The sequence below is a fragment of the Drosophila simulans genome, chromosome 3L (assembly GCF_016746395.2).
Source record: "Drosophila simulans strain w501 chromosome 3L, Prin_Dsim_3.1, whole genome shotgun sequence".
Lineage (NCBI taxonomy): Eukaryota > Metazoa > Arthropoda > Insecta > Diptera > Drosophilidae > Drosophila > Drosophila simulans.
The window spans coordinates 7,522,271-7,544,522 of NC_052522.2; the positions used below are offsets into that span (position 1 = coordinate 7,522,271).

The 22,252-nt window shown below is 45.5% G+C and overlaps 5 protein-coding genes across 9 annotated transcripts in view; 2 read left to right on the forward strand and 3 right to left on the reverse strand.

Moving 5' to 3' along the window:
• Positions 1 to 2,725: 2,725 nt before the first annotated feature.
• The window catches only part of LOC6737177 (fibrillin-1), a 109,070-nt gene continuing 89,543 nt past the window's right edge, over positions 2,726 to 22,252 (forward strand). For both annotated transcript variants that reach the window (XM_016171050.3, XM_039294054.2), the window contains exon 1: positions 2,726 to 3,049. The gene's annotated coding sequence lies outside the window, so the exon portion shown is untranslated. The remainder of the gene's footprint in view (positions 3,050 to 22,252) is intronic.
• Positions 3,332 to 4,056, forward strand: LOC6737167 (peptidoglycan-recognition protein SD). The gene has a single exon (XM_002083977.4). The coding sequence runs from the start codon at positions 3,378 to 3,380 to the stop codon at positions 3,936 to 3,938; it is 561 nt and encodes a 186-aa protein (XP_002084013.1). The 5' UTR covers positions 3,332 to 3,377; the 3' UTR covers positions 3,939 to 4,056.
• On the reverse strand, positions 3,957 to 6,930 carry LOC6737168. Its single transcript, XM_016170043.3, has 3 exons — positions 6,407 to 6,930; positions 5,618 to 6,253; positions 3,957 to 5,558 (listed from the first exon to the last, which is right to left on the reverse strand). The coding sequence occupies exons 2-3, from the start codon at positions 6,243 to 6,245 to the stop codon at positions 4,468 to 4,470; spliced, it is 1,719 nt and encodes a 572-aa protein (XP_016030830.1). The 5' UTR covers positions 6,246 to 6,253; positions 6,407 to 6,930; the 3' UTR covers positions 3,957 to 4,467.
• LOC6737171 overlaps positions 7,451 to 22,252 on the reverse strand; it is a 58,057-nt gene continuing 43,255 nt past the window's right edge. Inside the window, exons 27-32 of the mRNA XM_039294055.2 lie at positions 18,329 to 22,231; positions 15,421 to 15,486; positions 14,646 to 15,065; positions 14,157 to 14,474; positions 8,567 to 13,690; positions 7,451 to 8,395 (exon numbers count right to left, since the gene is read on the reverse strand). Coding sequence (XP_039149989.1) covers positions 8,697 to 13,690; positions 14,157 to 14,474; positions 14,646 to 15,065; positions 15,421 to 15,486; positions 18,329 to 22,231 — 9,701 coding nt within the window. The 3' untranslated portion in view covers positions 7,451 to 8,395; positions 8,567 to 8,696. The remainder of the gene's footprint in view (positions 8,396 to 8,566; positions 13,691 to 14,156; positions 14,475 to 14,645; positions 15,066 to 15,420; positions 15,487 to 18,328; positions 22,232 to 22,252) is intronic.
• The window catches only part of LOC27208501, a 40,090-nt gene continuing 25,288 nt past the window's right edge, over positions 7,451 to 22,252 (reverse strand). The window contains exons 1-4 of one of the 4 annotated variants that reach the window (XM_039294041.2): positions 18,329 to 18,458; positions 15,855 to 18,145; positions 15,421 to 15,486; positions 14,932 to 15,065 (exon numbers count right to left, since the gene is read on the reverse strand). In XM_039294041.2, the coding sequence (XP_039149975.1) occupies positions 15,983 to 18,067 (2,085 nt within the window). In that variant the 5' untranslated portion in view covers positions 18,068 to 18,145; positions 18,329 to 18,458 and the 3' untranslated portion in view covers positions 14,932 to 15,065; positions 15,421 to 15,486; positions 15,855 to 15,982. Of the gene's footprint in view, positions 8,396 to 13,558; positions 13,691 to 14,931; positions 15,066 to 15,420; positions 15,487 to 15,854; positions 18,146 to 18,328; positions 18,459 to 22,252 lie in introns of those variants that run through there. The other 3 variants (XM_044922908.1, XM_044922907.1, XM_016184054.3) reach the window with 3 other exon arrangements.

The window sequence follows — 22,252 nt, forward strand, 5'->3', positions numbered from 1 at the left end:
AAATAGCGATGCATAAATTGCAAATGCATAGTGCAATTTTCCAATCTTAATAAAACCGTAAATTTATAGAATGAGATTAGGCCCCAATGCGCTTTGGATAACACAAATTAAAGCATGTTTTAGTTAAATTTGATATTTAGATGCAATTGAAAAATATGCTCTTAGAATTACTGAGCATTAAACATATTTATAAATAATCATTGATTTGTGTGACTAGATTAGATTGCCTTAAAATATTATTTATTTATGACTAAAACGTTTCCACTTAAGTAAATAGCTATTAAAGTTAAAACTACTATTTGCGATTAGGAAATGCAACATGAACTTAAGTTCCAAACCCAAAATGATTGTGTTCTACCGACTGTCTCTATTTGTACAACATATTTAGCTTAATGTTTAAATTTCAATCATTGTTTAAGCGAAAGTTCAAAGAAACTTTAAGGTTAAGGTCCTGAATTCAGGATGTGCATATTCATAGCCGGGAACTTTATTCATTAGCGAATAAGACGGCAGCGCCTGCGAAAATATCCAGGACACAAGTTGCGCGACTCGTAAACGAAATAAGTTTTCGTTTTCTGCTCGAGTTCTTGTTATGGAATTTAAGCAAGTTGTCATAAAAATGTCGCCTCCTAGTCCCCAAACTGGCACGCCCCCCAATTTCGAAATTCGAAAGGGGGCGGTGTGCGGGGAGCGGGGGGCGGAAGGCAGAAGGAGGTGTCAATCCGCAGTGCAAAGTTACTCGAAATCCAAATCCGCACTGTGGTTGCAGTTGCAGGCAACTTTTGCTCTTTCCTGTTTCGTGGAAAAGCCTTTGGGGTGCGGGCGGTCGATTGGGGGAAATGGGGGGGAGGGGGGCGTGGCAGGCAGCAGATGTTGCAGAATTGCGTGCAAATTGTTGCTGTTGTTAGCCACAACTTTCCGGGCTTGCACGATTGACACCTTTTGGGAATTTGCGACAGCTTTAACGGAGCCTGCAGTTTAATTTGTTTGCTGTCCAGAAATGGAAGGCCTACTCTTCATCTTGCAACATCATAATCACCAACACCATCACCAACGTCAACATCATGGGTTCTCCAAGTTTGCCCTGCAATTTAATAGATGGCTTCGTGTGCCAACGGCAGTGGGTAAAATGGAAAATGGAAAAGGAAAATGCAAAAGGCGGGAAAGCGCAGGAAAACTAAACGTGCCCAATGCGCGATTCCAGTGAATTCGCATAAAAACTTTCGCCCTAAACTTGTGCAAGTTCTTTTAATTTTAATTAAACGGATGAGCAGCAATTAGCGAAATAAATCTGACAATTTTGCAAAGGAGCCAACTTGGCGCCCCAAAAAATTGCATCCAAATGCGGGGACAGATTAAATTGAGTCTCAATTGGAAGCGGCGAAAAAATATGTTTTTCTCTGCAGGACATTGGAAAACTGCTTCGAAATAAAAAACAATTCGAATAACCAAACAACTCGGATTTTTGGAGGGAGACTATTTTCGAGGGGGTGCTCTGCACTCAGAACTCACTTAAATTCAAGTTAACGGCGAGTTTTTCCCGCCACCAGCTGGTTTTTCCAGCCGCGCATAGTTTTGGCTTCGGTTTTTGGTTTTAGCCCGGCTTTTTCGGGTTTTCTGGATGTTGCGGCTTAGCTCGACCTCCCCCCTCCCCCGCCCCATTCAACTCACTACCCTTTGCCATCGCATTTTATATTCATTTTGGCTTTTAATTGAGGGCGCTTACTTGCATTTTCGTTGTCACTTTGCGACTTCACTTCCTCATCACGCCCTTTTTGGGGGCTTAATGGCCTGCACTCCGCTTTGTTTTTTGCAGTTTTTGCATTTAATTGCAAAAGTTTTTTAATTAAATCACTGCCTAGAACATCTGTGTCAAGTTGAGGTTTCTGTGGGCTCGTATTAACTGGCATAAAATAGGGATAAATCGAGGGGCCTCAATACATTTAAGGGAAATATCCGCAGAAAGTACCGTTAGATAGATGTTCAGATTGTAATTGCAATTTAAAATTGTATAATTCATGTATATTCATATGTTCATATGTATGTACGTACTTCCCAAATTATGCGTACATTTGTTTTCAAGCCAGTTATTTGTATTAGGTAAAAATTAAGAATTTACTTACCTTACCTTTTGTGTATGTACATATCTACATACATATATAATCATATTTATCTTCCAAGAATACAGGCTTCAAGTAATGCATTTCACTATTGTATGCACATGTATTTATACATACATACATTTGTATCAAACACACACACAACACATAAAGAAAAAACAAAAAAATAACGGAAACCATAGCTTTGCTTTATTCATTCATTCGCTACTACGTAGTATTTCACAATTGTTTTAAGCTGACCGAATTATGTAAAACATAATTTCTACTTTGGCGTTGTGTAGAATCTAACAATTAAGATAACTGATTACAGTTAGTTTAATAAGTAAAGGTGGTAATAGTATACAAACAAAACGTACTTCCACGCACGCTAAACAAACGGAACTGGTGCAAAAGAAGAGACCGAAATATATTCGATTAAGGAAAGCAATCCGAAAATAACGGCACTTGCGCGAAAGCACGCTCTTTCTTTGGTTTTGGCACACAATTCGGCGAGTAATTCGATCGCATCAAACACTTACGTTTGTTTACGGAGAGGCAAGTGATTACAGTTATTTCTTGTTCGAAAGCAGGCTTACAAGCTAGAAATACGGTACTTGCGCGAATGCTTACTCTTTTGGCTTCTTTTCTATTGTCGATATTACAAGCAATTCGACGCGTAATTCGATCGCATCAAATTAATTCGGTTATTGAAACGCGTAAAAGTAGTGCGGTTAAATTATAGTTTGTGTCGGATTGGGATTATAACTAATTAAATATGAGTGTTCCGTTAAAATATTCAAAGATATTACATTCCGCCAATGAAAAACATCAAAGTAAAATGAACGTGTTGTAAAAATGCTACATTTTCGCGAGTGTTAGTGTAAAATAAGTAAGAACCATGAAATAAACCAAAGCAGCAAGTTTTTATTCAGTAATTCACAAAGAACATGGTAAGTGATTTAAGTTCTATGTACATTTTACACTTTTTATAACAAATAATTCATAAAAATCCCCCCTTATTCGGGGAATTTGCTAGGCAATTCTACCCATATAGAAAATTTCTGAAAGAATGATATATTGCTATGTTAGTTATTCTCATAATGGTTACCCTCTGTCAATTATCTATCACTGGCAAGAAAAATCCCCCTCATATATGTATGCTACATACAAATATGGGGTCGGATGACTATCTCCTTGGGGGCACTCCCCTTATCAGCGGCAATAGGTGTCGCAGCCCATAAGATTCCAGCCCAGTCAGTTGACAGACACGCAAGTGGAATGACTTGGATCGGTTTGCTCATCGTTGGCCTCACAGCAGTCGCTGTCCAGGGGGAAGTACCGATCGTGACGAGGGCCGAGTGGAATGCCAAACCGCCGAACGGAACCATAGACAGCATGGAAACTCCCTTGCCTCGGGCTGTGATCGCCCATACAGCTGGAGGAGCTTGTGCGGATGATGTCACATGCTCCCAGCACATGCGAAATCTGCAGAACTTCCAGATGTCCAAGCAAAAGTTCTCGGACATAGGCTACCACTATCTGATCGGCGGTAATGGCAAGGTATACGAAGGCAGAAGTCCCAGCCAGAGAGGAGCCTTTGCCGGTCCCAATAACGATGGTTCCCTGGGCATCGCGTTTATTGGTAACTTTGAGAAACGGGCGCCCAACAAAGAGGCCTTGGATGCCGCCAGGGAGCTGCTGGAGCAGGCTGTCAAACAGGCTCAGCTGGTGGAGGGCTATAAGCTACTGGGCCATCGCCAAGTCAGTGCTACCATGAGTCCTGGAGAAGCACTCTACGCTCTGATACAGCAGTGGCCCAACTGGTCCGAAGAAATGTGAACTAGAGAGTGCATTGCATAAGGTTTCGACACGTAAAGACCACTCCTTACACATTTATTTGTAAATATAATTATGTATAATTTGTTTTTTTGCTTAAATACGAATACTAAAATTTTAATTTTGTTGATCTGTTTCCGATGTACTTCTTCGACTTCGCACATTTTTGTCAGCTGCCGCTTTTTTCTTTTTTTTTGTTTGTTGCCAGACCCGTTTAATAAGCAGGCCGCTCCCCAGGAGCAGTGCACTGGGCCACAATAGAGATTTGAGACATCACATAGCATCATTCACCGAACCGGAACTTCCGCAAGAAACTAAGCTAACTATACAGAACCCTAGATGAAGCACGGAACGCAGATGGAACGAACGTGAACGTAGTCGTAGTCGCAATGGTATGCAGTAGATAATGCGCCAAACGAGAGAGGTAAACAAAAGTCGGCAACGTGGCAACAGATGCTGTTACAGATTACAGATTTAGAAAATATAAAACAAGGAACTATACAAAATTCGTAAAGTACTTAGGTAAATTGCACTAATATAAACTCCCATTTGAGCTGCCGCTCGCACTGTCTGTACTGCCGCTCATGCCGCCGTTTCCGCTCATACTACCATTGCCAATTCCTATGCCCATGCCGCTTCCGTTGCCGCTCTGTTGGCCAAAGTCCAGCTGGAGCAGCCAGTCCCTCTTAGCCAGACCTTCGGGCGTCTCGCCACGCTGCGTACACAGCGGCTGGAAGCAGGTGGTCAGTCCAACGCTGGGCGTGAACTCCGCCCGTTCGCGTAACTCCTCCTCGGTGGCGAGCATGATGCAATCGTCGTCAATTTCGTCGCTATCGACACTGTAGGCCAGCTGCTGCTGCTCTGCCCTTTGCTGCACGATGCTGTCGCTGGTGCGCCGAAATGAGTCGTCCGTCTTGCGCAGGAAATTGTACAGCGCCACACAGCCGAGCACCACTTCGCGGATGTGCTTGTCACTGATGCGCAGCGGCTGCGCCAGAATGGGGAACATGTTGCACAGTATCCGCATCGTTTGATCCGCATGGGCATTGACCTGCTCCAGGGCCTCCAGCACGGCCCGATCCTTGGGCAGGTTGCGTGTGGTCACCAGATACGAGGTGGCTGGCAGTACCGAATCGCCAGCGAAGTAATAGCCCTGTCGGTCCATCTCCGCCGACTGTTGTTCCTCCAGAGCGTGCATCTTGTGCCTAATCAGCTCGACGGCAGTGGTCTGGTTATAGATGTCATTGGGTCGGCTGCTCGCCGCCCTTTCCACCTTTGCGTACTGGAAATTGTTGTCGGCATCTACGATGCCCGTGAAGATGACGGTCGCGCGCTTGCGATCGTCGCCAACGGCGGATGCGCTGCTCGCCGCCCCGGAACTCGAACCGGTCCCAGAGCCTTGGAGTTGGATGCTGCGCATGAACAGATTGCCCACACAGTGGGGCAGGTTGTGCTTACGCTCCATCTCCTCGGCGGCGCTGCGCCACTGATCGTCAGTCTTTGGTAGTGTCACGTATTGGTCCTTGAGGTGCTCGTAGAAGCCCAGACAGATATTGGCAATCATTTCGTTTATCACAAATTTCGAGGCACGGAAGCAGTAGTTTCGACAAGAATGTACTTCACCTGTGCAGGGGCAGAAATGAATATATTAGTAGCACGTGATGGTACGTCCATATACTTACCCGTTGCCAAATACTTGAGCGTTATGGCCAGTCGCTCCTCGGCGCTGAAGGACTTCTTCTTGCGTTGCGGAGCATACTGGCTAATGATGGGCTCCAGCTTTTGCACTAGATACCGAAACTGGCTCTCTGTTATGGCTAGGAAGTAATTCAAGTGATAGCACTCATCCTTGCGCGACTGCAGTTCACTTAGTAAATTCTCCTTGCTGAGAAACTCGGTCTGGTTCTTGCGCAGCCACTCCTTGGTCCACTCGAGTCTTCTCCGCGTGTTGAGTATGCCGGCCAGGTCTAGAGCGCTAATCTTGGAGGTCTGCGGCCTGGATAGCACCGATGTTCTAGCGGCGCCACCAACTCCACCAGATGGTCCGGCTCCTCCCGTTGCCTGGGGTTCGATTATTGCTCCTCCACCTGCCGGGGCGTTGCCTTCGTTGTTATTATCCTGTGTGACCCCAATCGAGGGCTGCGCCACGCCCGCTCCTCCTGCGGAGGCCAACTGATGACCTGCGGTTGCCGAAGCTCCGCCAGATCCAGCTCCTGCTCCAGCAGTTGCACCCAAACCTCCAGAACCACTACGATTTCCACCATCGCGTTCGCGCAGCACGCCAATAACCTTTAACTTGATTTTGTCCATGGGGCAGCCTGCAAGAAAAAAGATGGCCAGATATTGTACTATAATCCCAGGTCGACCTAGAATCTATAGCTATGCCAGCTATATAGCCGCACCCCACTTTTCGGCCCCCGATTTTCGCCCACTCGTCGTGTGTTTTGTGCAACAAATCGATTTTTACTCACCCTCCCAACCTCCCGTGTTCCTTGCGATGTGTGTATAACCAGTTTCGGATCTTCGGGTGAAAATACGTTTTTGCTACGGGCTGCGTTGTATAATTAGAAATATCCGACGGATTGCTGTATCTACTGCGTTTCTTTCATCAGCCTCTCATCAGCAATCGGTTCTGGATTTTCACCCACGGATTATATGTACGTCGAATGGTACCCAAGAAAAATCCGATGCCAATACGAAAATGCAGCCATCAGCAAGCAGTAGCAGCAGCAGCAGCAACAACAACAAAAACAGCCGAACGTCGACAAGTTTTTGGGGCCAGGAATTGCATAGGGCTCAGCCAAGGAGTTTTCCGGCCAGTTGACGATTTTCACGGTTCGGTTATCGGGTTTTCCTCGGCCCAGCTCATCTGCGTTGCGGCTATCACTTGACCGAAAACCACATTTTCCCCAATTCTTTCCTTTTTTCACCGTGATGTTGCCCGATTCAGTGTGACCGCGTCGACGACGATAAAAAATGACATACGAACAGGCCGTTAATTGAATACCGTAATATACCACCAATGTCGTTTCCAAAAAATACCACTTTTATACCACTTTATTACAAAAACAATTTTTTTTAATTATATATTTAAATACTTAGGGCAGTATTTAAATTTAAAAATTTAACCTGATACCTTTTAAACTAAAGATGTAACGCAGTAACCTAATTCCGTGGCCAATAATTTAGTTAAAAAAAGGCAAAATACGGTGTGCCCATATTAAATACTTCATTTCTATCTATCTATATATTTTATTTGAAATATATTTCTGTTAAGTTGTTTAATTTTTTTTTTTTAATTTTTTTAAAACTGGGGTTTTATATCAAATTTTTACCTAAGTAACCCCAAGTAAGCCAAATAGTACCGGAAAAGTAAAGATAAAAAATAGATACAAAAAGTATCTTAGCAAAGCTGTATTTCCGGTATACTTACAGTTACACCCTTCAAAATTCTCCCATATCTGTTTTACGGATATAAATTCCCCATACCCATAAATTTGAAATCCAATCAAAAATTGTATTAAGCATTTTATTTGGTTATTCATACGCGTGTGGGTTTACAATACAATAATGTTTTTTTGTTTTTTAATATTTCTTGTATGTTTTTAACACAAATATTAGTTTTATTCATATTCCATTACAGTGGTGATGCTAAAACGTTTAAATCCTTTCAATAAGTAGGTTCTTTGACGAATACTCGTACACGCAAGATGTGCATTACGAAAATTAGCGATACACTTTATGGCTGTTTTTGTTGTATTTCTATGCGAATTAATTTCATATCTTGTCTGTATATGCTTTAAATTTGATCTATGCACTGGTTTTCAGATTGTATATTTATGTATATTTCACTGTTAAAATATGCAAGCGAAAAAATTTGCTTGGTTCTTGTAAAAAAATGAGACTTTAAAAGCATTTCACTTGCCACGCTTCAACTATTTCATTGCGTCCCCTTTTTCACATGCGTTTGTATAATTGCTTAAATTAAACTACAATAATAAGCGATTCATTTAATAATAAGTATCCTTCGTACATGTACATATATAATAACTACATCAAATTAAAAGCAAAGGTGTATTCCATTACAACGCCTAGCACAAAGATTTTCTGTTTTTGCCGTAACTTTTATTAATTTTCAAACATTAAAGCCAATAAGAAAATGCGTTGAATGGCTAATGCTTGCCATATATTCATATTCGTATTCATGTTTGCGATTTTATAGTTTTTATAAATATATAAAATATATATATTTGCCTTTAAAAACTCGTGTATGCACTTCAATATCATTAAAAATGTGTGTGTGTGTGTGTCTGTGTGTAGATGGAAAATGTCAAATTTGCTAATTAATAAATCCCTCTCGCTGTTCGATTTGAAATCGGTGATGTTTTCAGAGCCGGTAAAGATGCGTTCCTCGTCCAGAGATTCCTGCATTTGGTGCTGCGTCTAGAAGAGCGCCTTGTCTGCAAAAATATAACGAAAATAAATTGTTTAATAACCATTTGGTTTAAGTGGAGCGGCGAGTATTACTTTTCTCTGTCAAAGTTGAGCTCTGCTTCTAAATCGAAGACCAAGTAAAGACACAAATCAAAAGTAAAACGAAAAGCCGCGCAGCCTTGCCGTGTGATGCTTACCTAGCCAAATATTCTAAGTCACCGCTCAAGCCCCATTTTCATATGGGATTACGTGTGACATCTCATATATATCTCATTTCTTCTCCCTCTCGTTTTCTCTTTCTCTCTCTCTCCTAATCCCGTCCAGCGTTTAGTGGCCCTGTTGTGGCTTCTGGGCGAGATCGCGTCCTTCGTCCTCGACCACCGTGGATTCATCGTGAGACCAAAAACTGGCCGACATTTGCGACGACGACATGCCACCCACACCAGGGAACGAATCCTCCATGAGAGTGCTGGACGCACAGCTGGTTACGCTCCCGGACATCTGGGAGTTACCAGCGCTGGTTTGGTAGGTGGCCGTTGTGCCAGCCGAACTGGTTGTTTGCTCCACGCACATGTTTAGGGAATCCACCGACACGTCCTTCGACATGCCGGACTCATCCATTGGAAGTTCTTGAATGCCACCGCCCACATTTGTTGTTGTGGTTATCACCCTGGTCACCGTGTGTTCGTGTCCATCGGCATCCGTGCTGGTGGTAGTCGTGGTCGTGGTGGTGGTCAGTCCATCACCCAGTGTCACTCCTCCGCCGCTAACGAACTTGGTCATGAGATCCAACTGCTCATCGCCGAAAGATTCTATGCTCTCTTGCCGCGAGTGTCGCTTGTCGATCTCCAGGGAATCAATGTCCGATCTCGTGGTTGCGTCCTTGGAGATGTCGAAGCTCTCGATGCTGCTGGTCATCATGTCATGACTCTTGCTGATCTCCATGCTATCGATGCTATCCTTTTCGGAATCCTGGCTGTCGATCTTTGACTTGGTATCCAACTCAGTGGTGCCCATGTCGGTGACTCTTCCTTGAACAGATCCTTCCTCCCGCTCCAGCTTCTGCTTCAGCAGGGCTTCGATGCTTTCTACTTGACTTGAGGGCACCACTTCGGTGCGGGTTACTGTGCGGGTTACCTTGGTCACCACAACATTACCCGTGGCTCCTTTATCGCTGCCATTGGATTTATTAGACTCATCAGAGCGCGAAAGTAGAGCAGCTTCCTCCCTGGCCTTGATCTCTATCAGGTGGGCTTCGATGCAGGCATTCTCGAGTCCTTCAAAGTCCTTGAGACTTGAGACCGATACATCGTCACCGGGTGCAGTTCCACTGCCACTGTGACGAACCACATATCGGCGGGTGAAGCTTCCATTGCTCGAATCAGTGGAACCTTGGTGGGTGCGATTCCGGTTCTCCAGGGAAATGGCTTGCTCCAAAGACTCAAACTCCTGCAGACTGCTCATTGAGACATCGTCGTGCTCGCCACGTGAATGATATCGCCGTGCGGCCACATCGTACTCGGGCGTGCTTGAAAAGGAATCCTTGAAGCTGCTGATACGGCTGCTGCCCACCTCGAACTCTCCGTCTTCCTCTTTAATGTCCTCCAACACGGCTCCGGCTAAATCATACGGATATCGCAGCTGGTTGTCGGTCAACTGCATCTCAACCCAGCGCTTGTTGGCAGCTGCCGTTTCACTGGAATCGCTCTCCTCCTGCTGCTCGCTACTACTGCTGGCTCCAGTGGGAGGGCTTTCCTCGAACTCAAAGTTCAGGTCGTCCTTGTAGAGCTGTGATCCGAGCTTGGGATCCGCAGGTGCTGACTTGATGATGATCTTCTCAACATCCTCGTCGTGCTTTTGCTCGTACTTAATTTGCTTAATCTTAATGCTCTGACCGCCCAGATCTACTTCGTTGGCCTCCTTGGCGACCTCCTCGATAATAACGAATTCATCCGAGATATCGGGTTGTTCGACCATTTCAAAGGAGTCTGGTGAATCGGGAGCCTTGCGATCATCGTATTCGGCTCCAACTTCGGCACGCTTCAGTTCCTCGAGCTTCTGGCGGTATTGTTCCTGCACTCGTCGCTGAAAGTCCTGCTCCTTCTCCTCGGCCTTTGCCTTCTGATATACCGAGGTGTCGCTTGCCTTGTGCAATTCTTCCTCGGTGCGCACTTTGTAGAGCATCTTTTCTGGAAACTCGTCGGTCTCTTCCTCCAGAATGGGCGATTTAATGTCCTCAGTGACCATTATGTCGGGAATGTTTGAATAGTCCTGCATATTTTGGGAAGGGCGGCGCTCCTCGATCATCGCTGCCTCTGCCTCCAATTCCTCTGTGATACTGTCCTCCACGATAACCTCGGCTACCAACTGGGATGGTGTAAATGGACGCTTTTCCAGTTCGCCACTATGATCCATTTCGGCTGCCGCCTGCTTCTTTTTTTTGCTCTTGCGTTCTTTGGGGGAACGGAACTGGCGGGCATATTCCGATTCGTAGGGATCCGTGTCAGATTCGCTTTCCGACTCCTTGCCTTCGCCCAGTAATGCAACTTCCTTGTCCAAGTTCTTTAAGGCATCTCCCGAAATGCTCTCATTTCGCTTGTGACCCCGGCGTTTTGATTCCCCTCCCGGAGGAGTACTGGCATTAGAATCCTGCGGTGAATGTTCCTTGCTCTCCATTTCCAGCATAAATGTGGCATCTTCCGGCACTGAGGCAGATGGAATAGACTCGTCATGGCCGTACTGGAAACCCTCGATACCGGTCAATGAAGAGGATCCAGCGGATCCAATAATATCATCAAAGTTCTCTACAACGGTATCAATGTTGGATGTGCTTGACATGCTCACGGAAAGAATACTGCCTTCGTCTAGGCTAGAGGCCAACTTAGACTCGTCAATGGACCGACGTGGATCTCCGTGATACAACAGGATGTCTTCGCCTTTTTCACTCTCCCGCGGACTATCCACCTTGCTGTCCTCCAAAGGATAGGCCAGGCCCCATGTGCGCTCTGCCTCCTTTGGCTTGGGATATTCCTCGATTTGCGCAACCTCAACAGGCAAGGGCTCCTCGTCCAGACTTTTTGGCTTGAAAATCATTTCCTGGGAGCGCTTCATCAGACTTTGCTGTTCGCTAGTTGGATAGGCAGTTCCCGGAAGTTCTACACTCTCATCACTGTCCTCGTCATCGGCTCGAAGATCGCGCAGACGCGACATCTCTTCGGCTTCAAAAGCATCAACTTCGGCAGAGGAGGCCACCAACGTCTCCGACAGCTCGGACACATCAATGCTGGCCAAATTGGCCGAAGTCTCCGACTGTGAGTCTAAGCTACTGCTTCCGAGGGTGCTGACTGCACTAATATATTCGGTTCCCTCCGTGCGGCCAGTGGTGGTGAATTCCCTTGCGGTTTGGTAATCACTTGAGGTACCAGTACCTGTGGTGGTCACAAGGTTATCCAAGTCTGAAGACAAGGGTCGACTTTGAGTCTTGTCGAAGCTTCTGTGGAAGCTCTCGCTTGAGCTGGAGGTGTCTACATCGGGAATAGACCAACGGTTAATGGAATCCGGCGATGTCTCGGTTTTAAGTCGATGAACCACAACATCAATTGGTTTCATGGATTGATCAGACGAAAGCTCTTCAAAAGTGCTTGTTGTCAATGATTTTTCGGTTGCAGCCTCATCAGCAACCACACTTGCGACGGCCAATTTCTCGGAATAATAATCTTCCATGGAGCTGAAATCCTCGGCGGTTTCAGTGGAAATGAAGCCCAATGAGGCTTGTTCCTCCTTTGCCACGTGCTCTTCCATGGAACTCAACTCTTCGGCTGTGCCGGTGGAAATGAAACCTAGTGAGCCGTGGTCATCGCGTCTTTCCCCTCTGCCAAAGACATCTTGGGCATAATGGGCCATGGCAGCTTGTTTATTGAGGGTCTCCTTGATTGTGGTGTCGAACAGACCCTCTGGAGGCTGTGTACTATCCAAAGTGGAGGTATGCATGCTTGCTTCTGGTATGCCTATGAATGATGAGATGTCCTCGCTCTCAACAGCAAAAGTGTATTCCTGAGGCACGGTACTCGATCGAAGTTCTGAAGGGATTAAGTCTTTCTCCTCCTTAAACGACTTGTGATCACTACTGGAGTGATCCTCTGATACCTGTTCTTCGGCAAGAATTTCATCTACGTGAAACTTATCCAGCGTACTCTTCATGCTGGCTTCTTGGGGTTGTTGAGGCGAGTGAACTACTTTCGGTTTGCCCTCAGTTGGGATTTCTTTTTCTGATGTTTCCCACTCACTTTTTTCTAAGGGCAACTCAAACTTATCAGTTGAGGCTGCCTTCTCTGAGATTGTATTTACAATTTCCGGAATTTCCTTACTGGACTCATCAGGATCTTCGCTGCTCGAAGGAGCTATTTCAATGATGGCTCGACCGCTGGATCCGGTGGATGTGGTCAAGCTCTCCTCGGTCGTTACCTTGGATAACTTCTGCTCTGCAGTCTTGTCCTTATCAGCATTTTCAAATTCAAGTATGTCATTCCGAGTTTCCGAGCCTTGTCTGGTTATCTTGTTGTCCATTGCAGTAGGATCTTCTGGCTTCATCGTGACAAACTCTTTGAAAACATCGTTGGCTTCGTCAGAGTCAACAGATACCTCCTTCATTAGGGAAATATCCTTAGCATCAATTCCAATTTCGCCCTGAGCTTCCTCCTCTTGCGGTGTAACACTTGCAGATCTCGTCGAGGTCTTGATGATAACATTACGGCTTGATTCCCCAATATAAAAGCTAGTGGTCTTTTCGGCACCCTCAGACTTTTCAGTGTCGGCATCATCGACAGAAATCTCACTCGTTGGCTCGAAGCTTTCGGTGTGGTCCTCCGAAACAGTGGTGGTGGTGACTATGTCCCGAAGCTGGGATCGAATAGAGAGCTCTGTGGAGGGCTCGTCCGTCTTGGAAATGTCCTCTGTGAGCTCAAAACTCCTCAGACTAATGCTATCGGACTGTTCGGCTAGGGCAGCCAGGTTTTCAAAAGGTTCCGTGTGCTTGATAGGGGCACGCGGCTTTGGAACCGGTGCGGTGGCATCAAAACTAATATCAATCGGTATTTCGGGCTTGGGCACTGGGCCAGGAATGGTAGTGCTATCAGTGCCTTCGGAGACGGGGGAGCTTGCTTTGAGTACTCTTGGTTTTGGTGTGGGTGTATCGTGGCTGGTGGTAGTGAATGCATTGGTTACTACCGTCGGCTCAGTTTCGGTTTTGCTTTCCGATTCTTTCGACGGTGGTACGGGAGTGGTATCGGTTTCACTTGAGTTTGGTAAATCGCCGCCTGTTTCTACAAAACAATAGGTGTGAAAACGAAAGCAATTTTAAAAGTGTTGTGAAAGTCGAGAACAAAAGATGAGGAAGAGTAAATACGATTACGGGATAGAAACAGGAAATAGAGTAGGTGAGTTAAGGGCATATGCATTCAAGTATATGTATGGTTAGCATAGGAAACACAAGTTCATAGAGATAGATTGGTAGTATAGGTTAGTATAGGAGAGCATGCACATTTCATATGATATGAGTACAAAATGAATTAAAAAATTTAAATGCAATTAGAGCTCAACTTGAACAATCAAAAAGTAATCATTGGCCGCGATTTTGGATCTGCCATTTCGCTAGGACAACATAAATCAAAAGGAATACAGCACATACAACTAGAGTGAGTCTTTTGGCTCTGTCAACGGCATTAAAATAGGCAAAGGAAAAGGAAAATCATAGCTTATTACTAGGCGCTTCGCTTTTGCTTGGGGTACCTGCGATGAGATCTTGTATATCGTTATCGGGAGTTATTTGGTTTTGTGCCATATCGGCCATGGTGTTGGTCGTGGGCGAAACGCTTTCGTCCCAGCTAAGTTTGGAAAAGTCGCCCTGCAGGGCGCTGATCTCGTCCTCGGGCACCGACATCTCAAACGCCTCATCGAACCTGGCGCTTACATCGTCCATGTCCGTGGATAGTTTCTCGATCTTACGATCAATGCGCCTGGCTCGCGTTTCACTCTCGTCTTCAGCCTGATTTCGACTACTCGCTACTGGAAATGATACGGGTACGGATTCGAGAACTGCAACCGGATCTATATGGTACATGTCACATGGGAGGCGGAATGGGAGCAAAAAGCAAACAATTCAGGAGATCGGTTATAGCCAACGGACTAATCAACACTATGCGTTCTAATTCGCCTCAAGCTACTATCCTAAGTTCTAGGCTAGCGTTGTGACTACCTCATATCTATATGGTATGTTACCTTTTGCCGCCGATGTACTTGGTACAGCAGACTGGGACTGCTGCTGTTGGAACTGAGTGGTAATTGTCGTTGTCATGGTGGTGGTCGTGTTCTGGGCATGCAAGGGTAAATGTATATGCTCGTCGGTGAAGCTCATGTTGTCGTCAAACGACTTGCCCGACATGGACTCAATGGTGGGCGATTTGATAACATCGACGCCGCCGATATCGTCGCATGTGATGGCATAATTCTCACTTTCTGAGTTGTAGTCCAGCTTAGCGATCTCGTGGCCATTGGCCTGATGGCCTTGACTCTCAATGATCTCGACACTTTCTTCAAGTACGCGATCCACCAGAATATTGGCTTCCTCGCGAATGCGTGCCACAAGATCTCCACCATCGCCATCACTATCATCATCACCACCACCAACTTTAACATCACCTGGAAGACAATTGCACAGTTCAATGGTAGGTAGAAATTGGACAGATTGAAATAGAAAGTGAGAGCGCGTTAGAAAGTAAGTTCAAGCTTTTGGAAATCATGTAGAGCATGAGAAGCGAGCAGAATGTGCAGGATTATGTGTGATAGCTGATGGCGGTGGGGTTGATTGGTGATGTGAGCGAGATCTGAGCCACTGAGTCATAAGTTTATATCAAACATAATTCCGTTGTCAATGAGCTTTAATTGCATTTAGGAAACAAATACGAACAACTGATCAATTTGGAATACTAATGAAGCACTATGTATTACAATAATTATGACAAGCAAAAGTTAAGTATCGTGAACTGAAACTTACCAATTTCATGTGAGATCTTTGCGGTATCCAGACTGGATAGGTCTACTTTTCTTTCCTGAAGGGTTTCTGCAATAAATAAATCCAATGTTAGACGAGCTCCAGTTATGCGAGGAACAAACACAAAAGTGACCTAGAACTACGTTATATTAATCTACAAACGAAATGATAATGAATGATTTACAGACAATCGAAACAAGAACAAACGAAACGAATTTGAAATATCACTTTAGTTAGCATCAAGTACGATTGGGGAATTACAATAGATAGTGAGTGTTAGTACAACGACGCATAGGTGATGCTAGAAATTTGTTAGTATGGCACGGGTACAGAGATTAGTCGTATGGGAGCGATGCGAGTAGATTTAAGGCTTTTTGCTGCTTTTATTGTGGTAAGAACGTTAACGAAAATGTTTGGTAATTGTTGGCTTTACTTACAAAATGCTTGAGAGTGTGTGTGTTGGGTTTTTCGTATCTATGAACACTTATTAACTATTGTTGAGATATATTTTGGCAACAGCTTGGGACTGACTCGAGTCGGATTGGCTGAGGACACGGGCAGCACGCTAGTTGCCTCCCCTGGCGGCTGACTCGTCAGACTCAACATACTCGACGTCGGTATGGGCATCTCGGATGACGCCTTTAGCATGTAGCTTCTCGGCCTCGCTGTTGAAACTGCGACCACTCTTCTCGTGCACCACCGTATAGCTCTCGTTCAACATATCATTCAGCTCCTTACTGTTGCTGTTGGCCACTGGAACGGCCGGTGGTTCCAGAGCATCCTCCGCATCCGAGGGCAATTGAACGTCCTCAACATCGGTATGTTCCTGATTTATCATATCATCCTTAAGCAGACGGAAGTGATGCGGTTGTGGCTTTGTCTTGCCGCTAGTTCTATCACCTGGCGATAGCGGTGGTACGTCGGAGACATCTGAGATGTCGGAGACATCATCGGTGGATACATCCTCTGATTCTGAGGATTTGTCCGCATTTGATCCCTTCGCCTGTTGTTTCAGCTGCTCCACGCGCTTCACGCCCAAAGGTAAACCGCATTCACTTAGGTCCATATCCTCAACATCTGTGACTCCATCCTCTTTGCCCTTCACGGCGTCCAGTAGTTTATTCTTGCCCTTGCTTAGAGTCCGGGTCTTCAACTTCTTGCGGCGATTTATTCCGGCCACGAAGATTTCCTCAACATCTGTTACGGACTCGGCATTGGTCTGTACCTCCAGGCGCTTGTTTTGCTGCTGTTTCAATAGTTCATTGGATACAATTACTTCGTTTTCAATTAGGCTCGGTCCTCCCATTGCAGCATCCTCAGCAACTGAATGTTGAAGGCTCCACTCATCGGCACACGAATAGTCCTCGGAATCGGTGTGAATCATATCCTTCAGGTGGTTGTAAATGCCAAACTCGTAGTTGGTGTCCATGGGCATAACATTGGTTATTGTGTCCCCGTACTTGTCCTCCTTCAGTTCTACTACTTCGCGATGGGGCAGTGGTAAGACCTCGTGGCAGATTGAACGAATTTCCGGTTCAGCACTGGTGGATATCGAACTATCTTCACAGAACATGTCCTCGACATCAGTAAGGCAGGTCCCATCATCGCCAGACGCAAGGATTATGGCACGTGGTATGGGTTGTTCGTCTTCCTCCTCGTTGTCAAAGCTATCTTCGGCGGCAGAGTCGTCAATACCCTCAACGTCAGTTAAAACCTCTTCGTTTTTTGAAGCCAGCTGAAGGAAATTTTTCTGTCCAGGCGTCTGTATACTGCACTTCGAGTTTCGACGTGGCTGTCCGCTGGCACTAACGAAGGCCACATCAATAGGTGGAAAACTAGTCTCACTTGCACTCTGGCTCAAAGCAGCTGCGCCCTCAGACTCAGACTCGGATTCGGAACAGGCAATGTTGCAAACCTCTTCGTGACCACTATCGGATACCTCCAAAACTTCATCCTCGGACATGCCACGCACCGCAATACCTGTGCAATCGGACATGGCTGAGGCCAAATCGCTTATATCACTAATCACAGAAACATCTTCATATTGATCGGAGTCGTCTTGGTTCTTTTCGCCATCTGCTATGTTTACGCGCCCCTGATCTCCCACAGCTTGATCCAGGTCAACGCATACTGATTTCTCGCAACCAAATCCAACTTCGGAATCGGTGTCGTAGTCTTCGCAATCAGTCAGATAGTCTGCCAGACCATTCAGGTTTTGTGCTTGCACGAAATCTCCGGCTTTTATCTCACAGCTCTCCTTGGCATCATTATCGACGGCTTCTTGGTTCTGGAGTCCCTGTTGGAGAAACTCCCTTAGCGACAGCTTTAGTTCTGGGTATGCTGTGCTCTTCTCATCATCTTCCGATTCTGTATCGTAGTCCTCCACATCAGTCACATCGTTGTCTCCCGTATTTGCTTTGGGATGAGCTTTGGGCTTGAGGGAGGAGTTACAAGAATTGCGGCGGGAGCTTGGTTTTAGTACCTCCACCTGACTGTCGAAATCTTCGACATCGGTTACGCCCCCGCCGCCATTGCGCCCATAGTCCATGTCATTGCTATCTGTGTCGTGGGATGACGATGAGGAGGATAAGTCGGAATGGGTGGATCGCTTGTCGGCTGTTACGGATATAGTTGGGAGTTTCTTGGACATTATGTTAGGCTTTAGTTGGTGGGTCTTTGCTATTGTGTATTATGGCTTGAGTTTGACGGCTTTAATTTTTTATGTTTGCTATTTGTGGAGAATAAGTTAAAAATGGGTTAAGTGAAAGCATTTCATACATAGGCATATCAATAAGAAAAGTTGCATTTGATAACTAAGCCCTAGATATGATGGGTATCGTAGCTAAGCTTATCTTAAGTATCATTGTGATCTCGACCTAACAAGTATCTTGAATATAAGTACCATAGTTACCTTTGGAAATGCTGCCCTTCTCCACCTCTACCTCCGCCGTCAGGTGACTCTCTCCAAAAGCCACTGGCATCGACAGAGAAGGATCAAGGGCAGCAGCAATAGCACCGCTACTGTGGTGGTAGTGTTGCTGATGATGGTGATGCTGTTGCTGGCGACGGAGGGTCTCCTCAATAAGGGCCAGGGGACTGCGGGTGGGCTTGGGCGAGCCGGGACTGGCGGCCAGCAGACGATCAGGATCACCGGAGCCTAACATGGGTAAGGCAACGGAGTCCGAGAGACTGGAGTCGGTGGTGTCGATGAAACTGACATCGAACTCGTTAATGCACCTCTGCTGATCGCTGCTTGTCGCGGAGGGTGGACGCACAGACATGATCGTGTGGTGTTCTACATCAAACTCTGGCTGTCGGTAGACCACCTCGAGCGGCTTGTCGGGGCCGAAGGTTTTAGTGAACACCTCGCTGGTTAGCACCTTGCGACTGTTGCTGCCGCTACCGGAGGATGATGAGGTAGAACTTTTTGTACTATCGCTTGATTTAATGGAACGTATGGTTATCACCTCACAGTCGTCATCAACGAGCACGGTGCTAACAGCGCTGGTGGTTGCTGTTGGTTCCCGGTGCACCCGTACGGTCGATGTCGAAACAACCGCTCCACTTGCTCGCCGGATGTTGGTCAAGTCCTTGTCCGTTTTGCGGCTAACCGTGCTAACGGATCGCACACTTCGCCGCGTACTATTTGAAGAACCGCTGGCACTGGTGGTGCCGCTTCCCGAGTTCGAACTCGACTCGTTCATCGTGTCCTTCATCTTCTTTTGCAGCTTTGGCTCCATGGAGCTCGCCACGATTCTGGTCGATGTCGCTGTGGTGGTCATGGTGCCACTGGATTCACTTACTTTGCTTACCGTTCGCTTTACTGGTTTCTTATTGTCTACCTGAGGTCTCTTGACGGTGTCATCACTCTTGCTTAGCTTTGCTGCAGTCCTTGCACTGGAAGACACGCTAATCGGAACTTTAGTGCGCTGTATAGTGGCTGTGGTCTTCTTCAGAAGCTTGTTGTCGGTTTCTATGGAAGTTTTGGAGACAAGTTTCTTGGCTGAATTAGCTGATTGTGTCTTCATGCTTTTGGTTTCTTGGCTCTTGGAGCCTATCACGTTTGCTAGCTTATTTTCCTTGGATGTTTGTCGTTTGTATAGGCGATCGGTGCTTTTCATTAGGGATTCCTTGCTATCGCTCTGTGAGCCTCTCTTAATCTGGGAACGGGGCTGTGCTGGTTTCTTTTCAGCAATCGAGTTTTTTTGTTTCGGTATTTGGGTTGTGGACTTTGTCAAGGCACTTGTTACAGTTTGTGTTCTTCGAGTACTTTTAGTTAGGGCCGGAGTTGGCGATTTGGGTGGTGCCGGCGACTTTGGAGATGCCAAGCTGACATTCTGGCCAATGTCGCCATCGCCACTCAAACCGTACCTCATGCTGTGGGCCAGGGTGGGTTGCATGTATCTGTGGGTGGCAGACGGTGTCGGAGTTTTCCGCTTCTCAACGTGCTCTTGGCTGGCAATTCGCTCAGTCTTTTTGAAACTCTTTTCTGTAAGCTCTTTGGTAGAACGAGTGGCAGTTGTTTTACTTTTGTTTACGCTTTTCTTATCTGTCTTTGTGGGCTTTGACTGTGGACTAAACGATCGAGGTGAGGTATTGTAGGGTATTCGTGTCACATCAGTTTTAACCCTAGGTCTTGGGGTGGTAGAACGACTGCCTTCACCTTGCGGTTGGCTTTCGTAGAAAATGGAACTCGAAGCAGGACTTGATGATCTCTCGAAGTGTATTTCACTTATCACACGACTAGTAGCGGAAGCTGAACTGGTAGTTGTTGAAGTAGAGCTTGTGACTGAACGTCGTGACTCGGTCTTATTGGATAGTTTTGCTTTGTCAGTGGTTATTGTTTTTCTAATCGGAGTTTGTTTGACAGTGGTCGTCTTTGCTGGAGAAACTGGCTTGGGCTTAGGCTTTTCCCTAACCGTGATTGTTCTTTTGCTAATGGTTGACTTATTCATTGGTTTTGCAGAGGCCTCCTCTAATATTTTCCCCGTCTCTGACTTAATTATTTTTTTCGGTTGTGATCTAACTGGTACCTTTTTAACTGGGTCTATTGATTTTTGTTCATCGTCTAAATTTACAAAGTAAGCAACGGGACGAACTTCTTGTGCATCACTTTCTTTAACCTGGGCGCAATAGAGTTTATCTTCCATGGAAATATTTGGAATGAACTTTGCATTCTTAAGTGTATCTTCAACTATTTCTTCAACGGAACGACCTTCATCTACAACCTGTTCCCTAATATTTCTAGTTTTCTGAACACTCTTGAGTGTTTCGTCAACAATTTTTTGTACTTCAGCATCACCAGCCCTGATAGTATCCTCCACAATCTGTTGAACAGACCGATTTTCTTCGATATCAGAAACCAAATCAACGTCTAATTGATGATCTAGATAGCTTAGCTGAGTCTCACATTTCTGTGAAATGGGGCTGATTGTTTTTGACTTGTCTCCAGAATGCTGAGAAATACCCTGATCGTCTATAAAAGGAGTTACCAATAAAGTCTTCTGAACTGGATCGGATATTGGATTAGATATCTGTGTATCGAGCGTTGCTCTAATAGAGCTTTCTGATTTAAAGTTGCTTTGAGTTGAGGCTGAAATTTCCTCTGTCATAAAAGGTGTAATATTCTTGGGACATATGCCAGACAAACCGGTTCCCTTCCGTGCATCGTCCGAATATTCTTTATGACTGGGCTTATCAGTCTCAATGGCTGACTTGGAACTATCGTCTGGTTTAGCTAGGACCTTTTCGTCTTTCTTCTCAGGCGACTTTGGTTTTTCTTCAGGATGGAGAGGAGATTTAACCCCACCACCTTTAACACCAGTTACCAAAGAAGTTGGGTGGCTAATAGGCTTGTCTTGTGGCTTGGGAATATCTATTTCGTTATCGGTTTCATCGTCCGAATACTCTTTTAACATAGGCTTTACTGACTCATTTGGTGCCTTGTCTCCTACTGAGGTTGGGATCTTATCGTCTTTCAATTGTGAAAGCGAATCAATCGGTTTAACTATCTTGGTATCCTCTGTTGTTATACTAGTGCTTGCTAACTTAATAGTTGTTTGAACTGTTGTTGAACTTTCTTCTGCCTTGAAGGAAATAACATCTCCGGCCTTTACGTCAGGGATAGTAGTGAAGGGTGTCACTGATGGAGTTGCTTCCCTAAAAATCTTGTCTTGTGGCTTGGGAATATCTATTTCGTCATCGGTTTCTTCGTCCGAATATTCTTTAGGACTGGGCTTATCAGTCTCAACGACCGACTTGGAACTGTCGTCTGGTTTAGCTAGGACCTTTTCGTCTTTCTTCTCAGGCGACTTTGGTTTTTCCTCAGGATGAAGAGGAGATTTAACCCCACCACCTGTAACACCAGTCACCAAAGAAGTTGGATGGCTAATAGGCTTGTCTTGTGGCTTGGGAATATCTCTTTCGTCATCGGTTTCATCGTCCGAATATTCTTTAGGACTGGGCTTATCAGTCTCAACGACCGACTTGGAACTGTCGTCTGGTTTAGCTAGGACCTTTTCGTCTTTCTTCTCACGCGACTTTGGTTTTTCCTCAGGATGGAGAGGAGATGTAACTCCACCACCTGTAACACGAGTTACCAAAGAAGTTGGGTGGCTAATAGGCTTGTCTTGTGGCTTGGGAATATCTATTTCGTCATCAGTTTCATCGTCCGAATACTCTTTTAACATAGGCTTTACTGACTCATTTGGTGCCTTGTCTCCTACTGAGGTTGGGATCTTATCGTCTTTCAATTGTGAAAGCGAATCAATCGGTTTAACTATCTTGGTATCCTCTGTTGTTATACTAGTGCTTGCTAACTTAATAGTTGTTTGAA

Excerpts from the sequence above, each read along its gene's own strand:
- LOC6737167 (XM_002083977.4), top strand. The coding sequence starts at position 3,378 with ATGACTTGGATCGGTTTGCTCATCGTTGGCCTCACAGCAGTCGCTGTC.
- LOC6737168 (XM_016170043.3), bottom strand. The coding sequence starts at position 6,245 with ATGGACAAAATCAAGTTAAAGGTTATTGGCGTGCTGCGCGAACGCGAT. Across the intron at positions 5,559-5,617 it reads GCTCAAGTATTTGGCAACGG|GTGAAGTACATTCTTGTCGA; the intron begins GTAAGTATATGG and ends GCCCCTGCACAG.